The sequence below is a fragment of the Larus michahellis genome, chromosome 6 (assembly GCF_964199755.1).
Source record: "Larus michahellis chromosome 6, bLarMic1.1, whole genome shotgun sequence".
In the NCBI taxonomy this organism is placed as follows: domain Eukaryota; kingdom Metazoa; phylum Chordata; class Aves; order Charadriiformes; family Laridae; genus Larus; species Larus michahellis.
In genome coordinates this window covers 21,737,598-21,752,549 of record NC_133901.1, presented here as the reverse complement: position 1 = coordinate 21,752,549, position 14,952 = coordinate 21,737,598, and the positions used below count along the sequence as shown (strand labels likewise).

The 14,952-nt window shown below is 39.3% G+C and overlaps 1 protein-coding gene across 4 annotated transcripts in view; it reads right to left on the bottom strand.

The window, feature by feature from the left end:
* ACSL3 (acyl-CoA synthetase long chain family member 3) overlaps positions 1–14,952 on the bottom strand; it is a 55,842-nt gene that overhangs the window by 16,077 nt on the left and 24,813 nt on the right. For all 4 annotated transcript variants that reach the window (XM_074591230.1, XM_074591229.1, XM_074591228.1 and 1 more), the window contains 6 exons: positions 11,667–11,844; positions 5,440–5,549; positions 4,020–4,158; positions 1,996–2,146; positions 1,277–1,400; positions 939–1,010 (listed from right to left, as the gene is read on the bottom strand). In XM_074591230.1, the coding sequence (XP_074447331.1) occupies positions 939–1,010; positions 1,277–1,400; positions 1,996–2,146; positions 4,020–4,158; positions 5,440–5,549; positions 11,667–11,844 (774 nt within the window). The remainder of the gene's footprint in view (positions 1–938; positions 1,011–1,276; positions 1,401–1,995; positions 2,147–4,019; positions 4,159–5,439; positions 5,550–11,666; positions 11,845–14,952) is intronic.

Below are 14,952 nucleotides of genomic sequence, written 5' to 3'. Positions count from 1 at the left end.
GGTCGCTTCCTCTTCCATCACGAAGAGACAGCAAGATGTTCACAGAAATGAGGAAAGTAAACATCTGACCAGAAGGACTAGTTAACCCCAAGCTGCCTGCTGCCAGCTATCTTTGTTCCATTAATTTACTTTGAAATATGTTGACACTCATATGATAACGTTTATCCCCAACATACAAATAAACACTAAAAATATTATTTAAGCTAGCTTAATGTCAAAGGTTCTACCTTTTTTATTTAAATGGTCATAGAATCATAGAATAGTTTGTGTTGGAGGGGACCTTTAAAGGTCCTCTAGTCCAACTCCCCTGCAATGAGCAGGGACACCTTCAACTAGATCAGGTCACTCAGAGGCCCCGTTCAACCTGACCTTGAATGTCTCCAGGGATGGACCATCTACCACCTCTCTGGGCAACCCGGGACAGTGTCATAAAACATTTCTTCCTCTATCTAGTTTGAATTAACCCTCTTTTAGTTTGAAGCCATTACCCCTTGTCCTATCACAACAGGCCCTGCTAAAAACTTTGTCCCCATCTTTTGTATAAGCTCCTTTTTAGCACTGAAAGGCTGCAATAAAGTCTCCCCGGAGCCTTCTCTTCTCCAGCCTGAACAACCCCAGCTCTTCTCAGCCTGTCCTCATAGGAGAGGTGCTCCAGCCCTTTGAGCATCTTCATGGCCCTCCTCTGGAGCCTCCCCAACAGGTCCATGTCTTTCCTGTGTTGAGGACAAGAACCTTGCACTTGGCCTAGTTGAAGCTTATGAGGTTCGCATTAGCCCACTTCTCGAGCTTGTCCAGGTCCCTCTGCATGGCGTCCCATTCCTCATGAGTGTCAACCACACCTCTCAGGTTGGTGTCATTAATTTAATTGTTAAAAATTTGAATTATGACTTATATTTTTAAAATATTTTTTTTTAATTATTTATCCTTCAGTTACTTACCGGGACAGCTGCCATTAGGGTTGGCTTAAGCGTAGTGACATCACCTTTGCTTCCTTTCTTTATTTTAGAGGACTAAAGCAAAGAACAAGTTTACTAGTAGACACATTCAAGTTTTTTAACACGAGAAACAAAATGATATAGCACATCTTTCAAACATTTCCATTTAAATTATATTTTAACAATTAAAACTAACCCAGAGTACCAGTCATAACCACCAATACCCTGTTTCATGAATTGTAGAAAAGATTTGTTGTAATATTTTTAAAGAAACATTACAAAGATCTGATGTAACTAGTTTTTGGTCTTTTTTACCATGAGGGCTTATATCAACAACATACCTGGTCAGCTAATGTCTGAGGCGAAGAGTAACCAATGCGGCATCCGTGAGACAGACAGACAAGTTCAGCACTCAGCTCCAGAACATGGGCAAGAGGCAAATAGCCAATATAGATGTCTTTTTCCCTGTAAAGAATTTTTAAAAGATAGGTTTCTGTTGTACCATTAGAGTCCTCAAGCTAAATTCACACAGAGCTTATTGCGGAACTAGAGGAAGTGAGAAAAATGCCTTTGAGCTTGAGAACATATTTCAAGTATTATGAGTTTTGTTTCAGAAGTTGCCTACTACATACTGTAGGTTTAAGGCATGAACAAAGTGTGATGTTTACTCATCCCAAGACAATTAACCATGTGGTATGGTTGCAAAGGCAACTCTGTGGACAAGATTAAAAACTGCACCAAACAGCAAGAAACCACAGAATTTAACACTAACCAAAGAAGTACTGCTTAGGGAAGCTTTCAACCACTCTAAGTGCAAGGCGGCCCCACAGGCTTTTGTGTCCCGGTCTTGCCCACATACAGAAGACGAGAGAACAAACAGCACATGAAGTAGTCATGTCATTTAATGCAGTACTGGAAGATGCTCAGACATCAGTACATAGTATGATGCGTCACAGACAAAGCAATATAAAACAGTTACTATTTTACAGAGTAATTAATCTAAACTCATATGCAACTACATGACTTCTTTAATTGCTGGTAAGTAACTGTTGGTACGTACCCCAGGTTTGGAATCCTCTCAGCCATTCCAGTTATCCCAGCAATTATGTTGCAATGGGAAATCATAACTCCCTTGGGAACTCCTGTGGATCCACTTGTGTACATGATCACTGCGATATCAGAGGGCACGGGCCTAGACTGCTGTCTGCTTCCTGCAATTTGTATTAAAAAAGAGAATGTATAATGCGTGGAAAGACCAGATCACCCGATACACTACCATATTTCAGCAGTCATTCCAATACAACGCTACGTGACTATTGCTATTACATTTTGCTTTTGGTTAACGAGATTGCGGTCAAGCTTAAGTGCCTTCACAAAGAGTAGGAGCTGCTTTGCATTAGCCTAGCAATACTTCAAGTGATTGTCCTAGTCTACCACAACAACACTTTTTCTATTATATTTCCCATGTTCCTGTAGAGGAGAGAAAAATGGGCAGAGCTTTGGCTCCTCCAAGATGCCACTGAGCTCCACATCCTTAGGAAGGCTGGCTGCACTGGCCCCATGCTGACAAGGGTCAATCCCCATTTGCAAAGCTACTTTCTCGTGTGTCCCTGGCAGGGAACAACACGCTGCCTCCTTTGTAACACCTGCAGCAAGGCACTGCTGACCCAACATGAAGTCCAATTTCTATAAATATTTAAAGGAAGTTCAATAGCTTCAATAGGATTAAAGTGTTTTTTAAACACTTGCACTGAGGGCAAGAAGATACCAGAACAATTGTGTTTATTTGAAGAAAAACAGCATAATGAGCAACACATGTGGCACAACATACACACTTAACAAGAAGGGTGAAAGCATATTTAGTAATTTCCCACTCTCTGAATCCTGTATATCCTGCACAATGAACACCACAAAGGAAAAAAAACACAAGCAGCAGCTCAAGTACTTATATAATATTAATTGGATGTGCTCGACCATAAACAATTCACTGGAGTATTCCACAATTTATGAATGGTTAACTTGACAAAGATAACGTTCCTTTATTATAGTGTATAGTATGTAGTATTTAAAAGACTGAAGAAAGAAGGCTTAGACCCCTTTCTACGTGGCACAGATTAACAAATCTCAGGGAGTTAATGAATTATAGCCATAATTTCTTCTGTTGGTGTTGTCTGAAACCATTTTAATAGCACATAAAACTGGTACATCAAAAAGGGAAAGCCATCTTTTAAAGAAACTGAGAGGTCACGATGTTGGAAACAAACCTGCCGTTCCCCTGAACATCAACAGCAGATGGATTAACCACCCACCCTACTCCTCAAACAAAATTCAATCCAACACTTATGTGCCTTCAGCAGCTAAAAGACTCTGAAAACACAAAGAACAAGGACAGAAAAAGCACCTACTGAATATAATGAAATCTTAAGATACTATGTTTAGCAGCTCTTCAGAGCCATGAATAAAAGCTTGATACGATAATAGTTAAAATACCTTCTGAAATTCTGAATTCTAATTCTAAGTGTGTTACACAGATTGGAAATAGATTTCAAGAAATTTACATAGTAGACTGGCACTTTCAGAAATGCAACAGAATTGACCAACATTTTGTTATTTGTGAATTTAACAAGACTTAATGGTAGCAAATTACTGATGTCTTTTGCTATAAAATGCACAATAATTTCCTCTGTGTGCTCTGAATAACCTGGTTTTAGTATGTCTGATCATAAGAATGCTTTCTAAGTTTCTATCCTGGCCTAAATGCTTATCCTAAAAATTATTCTTCAACACGTGACACTTGTGGTGGAGAAGACAGTTTTTATTAAAAGCATTTTACTCTGCTTTGTTGAAAAACAAAAAACAAACAAAAAACCCCACACCCCAAAAATCCAACCACAACCAAACAAAAAAATCCCACAGATTTTATTTAAAGAAAAAGCAGATGATAAAAGGTTAGTCACGGCATAATTTTTTTTTTTTTTTTTTTTTTTTTTTTTTTTGAGATCTGCAATTTTCCCAAGTTTACTCAACAGGGTCAAAGTAGAACAACAAACGAGATAGTGCCAACAGAAAGAAGAGATAACCTACCAGTATCTGCCTTGGCCCCCATAGCTTGCACAGAAGCCATAGTGTGGACAATGACACCCTTGGGAAACTCTGACCATGTTGTTGGTTTGCCATCCACTGTAATAATATGTCGCAGCAGTGGAACTTGAGAAACAATTTCCTGTGGAAATGAACACGATGAGCAGAAAAAAGCCCCATCCATCTACCATATACATTAATAAAAAGCATTGACATGAGGTAACTGAGGATTTAAAGTTTCAGAGGATAAACTTGTCTAGCCCAGATAGCTGCAAAGCTTGAAACTTTCCACATTTAGATTTGCAGGACTGATTGAACTTTCCACTCACAAGTCCAAAAACTTTTCCAACCATTTACTGATCTGGGTCTTATTTCAAGGAAAGTCCACAAATAAGACTGCAGTGACTTGTAGAGGTAATTGACTTTCCATTCTCATGGAACACTGAAAGAAACTGGCGACACTGAGCTCATAATAGTTCTTGTGTTGCTCCTTGATTACTACGCTATTTGAAATAAGCAACAGCTAGCAAAAGTATAGAAAATTATTAGTTAAGCACTAGCAAAGCATTTCAAGCAAAATGTGAGTTCAAAAAACATTTATCAGTCCCAGTGGAAGAAGAGATGACTACAATCTCTAGCAGAAGAAATTCATTATCCTACTGCAAGCTGAAATAAGTGTGCATTGTACATATCCTGCCATTCTAGTAACTAAAAAAAGGTTTGGGAAATTTTCATTCAAAATTTAGCAACAGCACATAGTTTTTAATTAAAACAATTCCCTTATGTGAAAGGTCTAGTTCCCCCAAAACACATCATGATGAAACTCATGCAGATTTGTTGTTCCACTTGTGTATTCAATTTGGGTCAGTAAGTCAAAAATGTTCTTTGACTGTTCTAACGTTTAATAAGCTTTCCCCTGCACTGGAAAACAGCTCTAACTCTTCGAGCACCCCTCTTTAGATTTAAGAGCCATTCTCTGCTGGGAAAACATCCAACAATAAATCAGGAGGATGGTCACATTTAGCTATTCATATACAGTTCATACATTTTTCTGTTCTTCCCATTTGCTTCACCTGTTAAATTTATAGGCACTAAGTCCACCCAGAAACCATAGCAGTTTCTTGTAAAGGTGGTGTTCCAGGCAGCACTGCAGCTCTTCAATACTGCAAATTGCTCATCCTGTTCTCCAAAGTCATCGAGGAGCCTGAATCCCACTGAAGGCTACCTATCGGTGTTTTTCTGTACATGAAGACAGATACATAAATCTTATTCTCCAAGGAGTGCCCGCCCTATATATAGGCAATGAATCACTGTTCTGTACAATGGAATCGGGTCTTTCACTGTTCTGTACAATGGAATCGGGTCTTTTAACAACAGTGAACAGATACACCGCAAAGAGATAGACAACTAACAGTTTTCTGACCTTCAATTTTGTTTGCATCAGTTCTTTACTAGTAATGATGGTGGTCACCTCCGTTTCATTCAGCCCGTGTACTATTGCTGGGCCTCCCAGAGTAGCATACAGCGTAACCACTGAAACAGAAAAGGAGGGGGGAAAGGTAAATCTCTATGTTACACTTTGAAGTCCAGTTTACAATAAAGGGCTGAGATTAACCTATTCTAAATTAGCAACACAGTAAAATTATTTGTCAACTAATATAAAGGTGGGGTAGTTTTGTGCTTTAAAAAAAATACCTATTACACAGACTAAAATACAGCATAATTTTCAGTTACTCCCAGAAGGAGTAAAAAACAACCATTGTCTACATGACTGTTTACTATTTTTCAACTAGAGGTATTACTACTATTCTAACTAGAGGTACCAAAACCACATTACCCGATGCAATTCTCTTCTAGAGCTACTCTCATACCTTCATGGCTTTTACCATTTTAAAAGTAGGCATCTGTTCTCAGCTTAATACACTGTTTAACAGTCCTCTTGTACACAAAAAAGAAAGGGTTTTCATTTACATTACTTCTCTTTTCAGAATTCACATGTTCTGTTACTACCCTTTTACAATCGTCTGCTAATAAGAAATTATTATAATATTGTAATACATGTTATCAGCAGATTAATTCTCACACTCGGTAATAAATCTGTGACTATCGTATTCTCCCATCTGTTTAAAACAACATAATAAAGGTTTAATAACTACAACCATTAGACACTGAACTGACATAATGAGAATTCAGAATTGCAAGGAAAGAAAATATTTAGGAAATTGACTATGAGAAACACTGTTTCCTGTATTTAGGGACAGCTTATTAGCAATAGAGTGTTAAACCACAATTATTTCTCATTAACAATTTTAAAACCATATTTAATTTCCTGCCATTTTTATGAGAACTGCATCAGAACAGACAGGAAGAGACTGGGGAAGAAAAAGGCAGCTCAAAAAGGAAGAGAGGTACTGCTCTCAAAAAAATAATAATTTCCTATTTTCCAAGCAGAATGCTAAAGAGGGGCATCTCAAAAAGAGTTGTAAGCAACACAATCATTAATAATTACATCAGTGCTGGAAGTTTTGTCACATTAGGTATCTGTATTTCTTTTGCATTCTGGATTTAGCTGAATATTTAAACAAATTAATTATTAAAACAAGACACTGCAGCAAAAATAAAAGTAAAGTAAAATCAAACTCTGTTGTACTGTAAGATTTGAAATCCAGGGAGTTACTAATCCCGTGCAGCATACTAAGGAAGAGCTCAAAGGCAGTTTCCTTACACAGAAAAGTAAATAGTTGACCTCTACTTATTTTTTTCCTTGTTAAAACAGTCCATCATAGTTCAGAACTGTTGCAGGGCAAACGCACATGCACTGTGTTTTCTTTAATTTGGTGGGAGCAGAGTCCAGAAGAGTGCCTCTACTAGTTCCCACGAGCTCTCCCTCCTCGCTGCGGTGACCCCTCTTACATAAACAGCCAGCAGAAATTCAGCGTCCCCAAGCCAACAAGCACAACTGAGACGACACACCGCCCGGAAAGAGAAGTATAATCTCTGAAATAACCATTTATGTAGTTAATTGCTTGTCTACAAAGAAGTACCTCAAGGACAACTTCGAGCTATAGGACGGAGCCCAAGAGAGCGAGAGCTATACCATTTATATCATGGTGTAACTGATGTTATGGAGAGGAAAAAAAACTGAACAATGACTCTGATCCGTGAAATTCTCACTTCTCTACATTGGCACCTAAAACCTTTTCAAGCAAATCTGAAAGTTTAGGTAATTTTTCCTCTCCTTTTTCTCTTGAAGGCATACCAAGAAGGGATTATTTTGTGTGTTCACCTTTACACACGCAATAGTACGAGGGAGTCTTTGCTATCTGGACTTCTGCTAGGAATACTGCTCTGAAAGTCTGACAAAAAGAAAAATCTCAACACCACTAAATTTGCCACCTAATGTACAAAAACAAAGCCTTGTCCTAAAGAAACAAACAGAACTTTGGCCATTTATTTCCATGTAACTAAAATGTTAAACTGAGTATTTCAGCATCCACCATACATAAAAAATAAAAAGGCAAAGTATAACTTTAAAGGCTTCAGCCAAATCAATTCTGACAAAACCACTTCTGCTCAAGCTTCAGGCAGGAATGATTCAGAAATGAAATGTAACCTTTCCTACTTATTTCATTGTTGGTTATACACTCAGGTGTTTTATCTGCCCACAATGGTGAAGAGCTCTTCACACAGATGAAGAGGAGATATTTTTGAAGAAAAATCTGGTTTTGTGTTAGTACTTTTTCTCCATTTTGAACTAGCAATCCCACTCTACGTCCCGCAAATACAAGACTTAGCTTCAAACAATGTAAAATTTACAATCAAACAAGTATTTCTAATTATAAAACCACCTGTTCGTGTGAGTAATCCATAACATAAAATTACTTTCCCCATTTTAATTCCCGAGTACAAAAGGCATTTTCTCCTACAGATGAAGCAGATGAACCTGCTCTCTTGGCATCGATTCTGGGCACATAACATCAGATTTAATACATTTCACATTCGGAAAGAATGTCACAACACTACCACAGCAGTTAGCTGTTATGAAACCTGTAAACTGAAAAATGCTAATAAGTCACTTAGCAATGTCTTACCGGACCACTTCAACATCATCTGAATCTTATAATTCATTCAGCAAACCTACTACATGAATACTGCATGATAATATCATCATCTGCCAACACGCAAGTCAGCCAAGTTCACATAACATGACATACAGCTTAGATGCTAAATACCACGTCAGACAGTGTGCCGAAGCACGTCTCAATAAGGGAATTTAAAACATTAATCCAACAAAACTAAAAACACATACATACCATTCTACACACGACATCCATCCACTATCTTAGACTCCTCCCCGCCCCCCCCAAATTACGAAATCTTCCTAGGATTTCTAAGTGCACTTCACTTCCGAAGAAAAAGTGATACAAGCCTTTGCATTTAGTCACTAGGAATTTAACAGATCCCAAAAGTGATAAAAGTGAACTGACACAAATGTATTACGAGACATGTGGTTTCAAAGCAACAGACGCATCTCCTCTGAAAGCAGACTGTGCAGATCTCTGCTCTGGCAGGCAAGTTACCAGCAGTCGCTCACTGAAGCAAGGACCAAAAGTATCACTGAATTTAGGCTGGAAGGCACCTGGGAAGATCACCTGCATGGAATTGTTCGTTAGAGCAGGGCCACAGCCAGTCCAGTTTTAAGTATCTCCAAGGATGGAGATTTCACAACCATTCTACGTTCCTGTTCTGGTATTTAACCACCCTCACAATAAGGACATTTGTCTTAATATATAATCAACTTGTCCTGTGTTTCAGGTTGTGCTTGTTGCGTCCAGTTTTATCAAAACACACCTTTGCGCAGAGTCTGGCTTCATCCTCTCTGTATGCTCCCATTACACAGTTTTAGACAGAACAAGATCTCAACTCACTCATCTTAATGCTGAACAGACCCTGCTCTATCAGCCTCTTCTCCTATGTCACATTCTCCAATCCCTTCAGCATCTTGGCAGCCCTCCCCTGGACTCAGTCCAGTACGTCAAGGTTTTTTTTTCTACTGGGAAACCCAAAACTCATGGGTCTCACCAGCATCCATAGTCTCATCAGCATCCAAATGGAGGAGAAGGACCACTTCCCTGGACCTACCTGCTACACTCATGCTACTACCACCTTGGATGCCGTTGGCCTTCACTGCAAGAAGGCACTGTGTACTCATGGTTGACTCACTACCCACCAAGACCCCCAGGTCCTTTTCTGCAAAGCTGCTGTCTATCCAGTTGTCCCCCAGCCTATACTGGTGCATGAGGTTATTCCAGCACGGACACAGGAATTTGTAATTGCCTTCATTGAACTCCATGAGGCTCCCAACAGCTCACTTCTCCAGGTGACAGGCCCCTCTGAAGATCAGCCCTGCCCTCCAGTGTACTGGCTGCTCCGGCCAACTTGCTACAGGCTGTAACCTGCTGTGTTTATACTCTGTCCCACCACCCAGATCTTCAATAAAGACGTTAAACAGTATTGGACTCAGTATCAATCCCCAAGGGCTGGCAGCCAACTCTACCCTGCTGATCACAATCCTTTCAGCCAACCGACCAATGAATTTTCCATCCGTCTTAGCAGCCACTTATCCAGTCTCTCTAAATAGTCTGGACGTACGGATACTACGGGAGACCACGTCAAAGGCCTTGCTAGAGTCACAGCATATAATATCCACTCTCTCCTTATCCATAGAGACAGTCATCACACCAGGCAAGCAGGCTGATTTTGAAATGGTATGGGCTAGGGCAGTACATCTTGAAACCAACTCCACCCATAAAACCGAGGGAATAACACAGCCTGAGGGCATACAGAAAATAACCACGCAGACCCACAGCAAAGACTTATTGAAATGACAACTGCTATATACCCATGAACATATGGCTTTTCAAACTGAAACAGAGTCACGCTTAGAGCTAAGAGGGACCATTTAAGGTACAATTTTTTTGTCAGGCTTGCTTCCAAAACCTGAAAAAAGGTCTAATTGAAATATAGTATAGGTAGGTAGGCAGTAAATCAGGAATTTCTGCACATCTGGCTTTTACAGCCCATCTCTTATTGAAGGAGGGTAAACATGTCATGGGAGAGAAGAGGCCGAGCCTGTGCGGAACAGCAGCTTCTAGAGTGCCCTGTGGGAAAATGAGAAATGTCCCCCAAGAACATCACAGAACCCAGCCATTAGGTGAATGACATACCAAGGAGTGATGATGAACCAGACATTCGAAAACACTTCCTATACCAAGTTGAGATCAGCATTCCATAGGTTTCTCAGCAACAAAAACAGTCCTAGAGCTTCTACACATATTCTTGTGCTCAGGCTAGACTAGGGTATACAGCAGTCTTTCCACCATGGCAGAGATGTACCTCAGACACAGCTGTGGCCCTCTACAGGACTCAAGTAAAAAGGGAGCAGAGGTGGCTTTGCATTTGTCTCTGCCCTGTGCTGTGAAGCTGTGCAAGGGCACCTCCAGCCAGTCCATCCCATTCTGCCACTCCTCAAGGCACCTCCACCACAGCCTGCAACTGCCCAGTGTACACACCTTGCCCAGAAAGCACCTTCTGCTCCCCGAGCAGACGGCTCTGCCCCAACACAGTTGGTGCTCTCCACCATAAAACAGCAGAAGATCAAAGGGTAAGTTAACCAGAAGTTACAGAATGGGACTAAGACTGTAATCGGACAGAAGACCCCTAAAGACACTTCTCTTATGGTCACTCCATGAGGAAATATGGAGTATCATCCAGGTCAGAAAACCTGTTCTCAGCCCACTGCCAGGGTTAGGGATCCAACTGGTGCGTGATTGAATCAGATACTGTGAATCAGAGCAAGACTGACTTTCAATAGCTCACCAAAACTAAACACAGTCTTAAGGCTTCTGACGGAATAACTAGAACTCAAACTCGTCCTTGAGCATAGTCTCAAATCAGCATTCAGGTTAAATTAGGATGTATTAAATGACCCGCAAAGGGCTATGAGAAAGTCAAGATGCAGAGACAGAAAGATAGATATAAAAACATAAAAAAAAAAAAACAAACAGGCTCCTTGGGTTAAGGAATGACTTCAGTTAGTAAAGGAGTTACTAAGCAACTTTTTAATTCGAAAGAGCTGTCCAAAATAAGTCCAGGACTTACTCATTCCTTTTCACTTTTTAGAGATAACAATATGATAAACTCTAACCAAAATCAAAATTGAAGAGTTGACAAAATATCCAGTTAAAACAGAACTTACAGGCACAGATGAAGGTTTAACGTCAACTCCTGAAACTGAGTCAATGAATTGATGTGCAATTTTTGTTTGTTTGTTTTCAGAAACTTGGGAATCTGTACTGATTTGAGATTAAAAGCAAATAAACCTCTCACAAATTCATTGAGCAAGATACACTTAGTGAAACCATACTCCAGCTGCAAACAGACACACATTTCTCCATTCAGTAAGGCAAAACACCGTGAAGTGCACAGTCTCTACCTGATGCAGTATTTTTCATTTGTAGTTTTAAACGCTCTGTATAAACTCTACATAAAGCTTTCTTAGTGTGTAAAGTAAAGTAAGAAAAAGGTTCATTTTCAGATTGTGCTGTAAGATCAAGAGACATAAATACCGGTGGAAAGACGCATACTTACGCTGGTAGTTGCACATAAAGCAGGCCTGCGCTGCGATCATCCACTCGGCTCGAGTCTCACAAAAGATGGCAATGTTAGTCTTTGGTTGCTGACCCAATACTGCTAAGCCGTTTCCAAAATTAACAGCTTTAACGTATACATCTTCGTATGAAAGCCAGGTGTACTTGCCAAGGATGACCTAATAAGAACAATAAACTCAATTTAGAAAACGAAAATCCTTAACACATGTTCTACTGCATCTTTATTCACGTGAAGAAACCACAGATGTTTGAAGTAAAAGTTGCTTAAATTCTGAAAGCAGTTTATTCAAGATAATGAATAATATGCTTGCAAAAACTACAGGGTCTGTGGAAGTTCCAACACAAATACTGCAATATCTCCACGCTTGTTATCACCTCAGTTTCTGTTTTCACTTTAGGAAAGCACACGATTCCCACCATATTTTGTAGCCTCAGAAGCCCTCCAAAAGGCCATGGTTATCTGACACATACGCCTTTAGATTTTTCATAAATGTTTATTTTACATAAAGGGTGACAAGCACCACCTGGTACAATACATGCTCTGTATTTGCTTTCTTGGATATTTGGGCTACGGTTCAAATATACAAGCATGAGAGCATAAACAGGTGTTTGTTCTTATAAAAAAAACCCAAAAAAACAGGGAAACTGGAATCCAGGAGGTAGTATATCAATGGGTCCTCAGTCAGAAATTGTGAAATCCCTTTCCCGTCGTTTGTTCTGAAACAAGTGTCAGGGGGAAGAGGAGTAATCTTTTCACCCTTTTTTTCTGCTAAACAACAGTGGGACAGAAGACTGGACTGGAAATTACTGGCAAACCTCAGTACTGAGAAGTCATGTGGAAAAAAGTTAAGCAATCTCAGTGCTCTTCTATGTGGGAAAGCCAGTGCCCAGTGAAACTGGACTTGAATTTACAGTGCACTACCCATCATAGGTTTCCATGTGTACACTTGCACCTTACAGTACTATTTTCTCACTAAGCGATAGGTTATTTCTTTGACAACATCCTAGAAATTTTCATATGCAGATAAATAGTTCAAAGATGATGTTTTACACGAAAAATCCAGGCTCAAATCACTATACCTTACCTGCCTAGTTATACAAGCACCCTGACAATTTTGAAAACTAATTTTTATTAGTCAAGTATTTCAAACATTGCCTTTGGCTACACAGCATTAGTAATAAATGCAAACAAACGATAAAAGAAAAAAGCTAGAAAAACAAACTTCCCCCTCCTCCCTCCATTCTGTTTTCCAGATTTCATTTACCAGCTTTTAACTAAATTTCAAACTTGTGGGCTGTAAAAATCTAACAACTTTTTGTCATGTAACTACATTTTTAGTGAGTCTGTATTTCTACATCCACTTCCTAAATAAAATGAATTTTAAAATCTCTCTCAAACTCTACTAGAAAAATAAAATCTAATAGATTTATCAAAAGACTTTTTCAAGAAATTTACTGTTGGGTAACTGAGTTGTACCCATTACAGCCTTACTGCATATTGCTCATTAACCTACTTGTTTTGCAGGATAAAACTATAGATTTTTTTTTAACTCAGGACAGGTATATACACAGCTGCTTGGAAATTTCACACGTGTCTTCAGGAGTAATTACAATTAACAAACCCAAAAACCAACACTTGCCAACACTAACTATACTTAGCAGTTTCACCAGAAAAATAGAAACATTGCACGCACAAGTATCTGCTCAGGTTTTCCTGTTATATTTACAAAAAACTCAGCTTCACTGGCAAATATGCTGCTTCAGAGCCAAAAACCTTAATGGAGAAGAAAGACCTCCTGGAATCTCTGTGCTGTAAGGGGTGAAAGCGCGGCAGCAGCATCACCGCCCGAGCACCTCGGCAGCGCCACAGGGCAGGGGGCTCACAGCTACAGCCCCCCAGGGACACGGACCTGCCAGTTCCTTTCGGTTTTGACACACCAAGATATTTCTGGTTGTGGAAAACTTTTACTGCTTCCAAAGAAAATATTGCATCTCTTCCTGTCCATCCAAATTTCAGTCGTTCGGAATTTTAATTCCAATTTGGGACATTTTTCCCCCCCAAATGCAGTATTTTTGGCAGACTTGGAAATTCTTGACAAGCTCATCAGTTGAGAACAATTTACAGCAATGAATCAGGTAACACCCTTTCCATCATTATATACTCTACCTACGGCGTGGCCTCAGGCTCGCGGCTCTCAAATAATTAGGCCAAGAAATACAAGCAGAGTCTTGCTACTGTTTCTGGTAAGTTTGCCAACCCGTAAACGAACACATTTTGGTAATTTCCACCATTCATTACATCAGTCACTAAAGTTGAAATATTAAATGATTAAAGGGTCAAAAATTGATCTTTCTGAAAACACTTGTGATTCTGATTTTATTCCCTTTTTTATTCTCTTAATTAGTTCCTCATTGCCTAAACAAGCTTGATTTAAAGTTGTGAAAAAAGGCCTTATTGGTGCTTTCCTTTCTTAAAAGGTTAGAAAATCCACAGAAGAGAACTATAGCACCGTTAGCTACAGTTATTTTTCTATATATAGAAATATATTTCTGAAGAACAGTGACATGTGAAAACAGATGAGATGTTTTTCAATGCAGCTGTTTTGAGTTCTACTTTTCCTACTGCCTTCCATGTATTTCAATTTCCGTGTTCCCTTCCTCCCCATGCCCTCTCTATGATACATTAATATCCTGCTTCTGTCTGTACATCCTTTTCTTCTGCATTTACCTATATGCTTCTTTTGCAGGACATAGAGCGGGTTATGGTTTCTCTCATCCTTCCTTATGTTTAATTAAGTCTCCAAATCCATCTCCTTTTCTGCCCTTGCCTCAGTAGCTTTCCCTAATATTTTCCAATGTACAGTTTCTACAGTAAACAGCTGTTAACACTGATGTTAAGTGCCATCACCTTTTAAACGTTTACATACACTTAATTTTACAGCTTTCAGAACTTATTTCTGCTAAATAACCTCCTAACACATGTAAGGAAAGCAGCCGTCCAAGAGTTTGCAAGAGAAGGGCCCAAGAAGTCACGGTTATTGAGAACTGATTAAACAGACACATAAACCCAGACCGTAAATCAGAAGAGACAGCACCTCTGAATGTTTGCTTCAAAATGCTACATTAAATAGAAAAATACTGCCCTCTAGTGCACCAGCTTTTAAACATGCTTGAAATGCAAGTTATTAAAAAAAATATTTGAGTTATCTATTTAATGCATTGGAAAATATTATTAAATATCTGTACTGTAGTAATATTTGGAAATT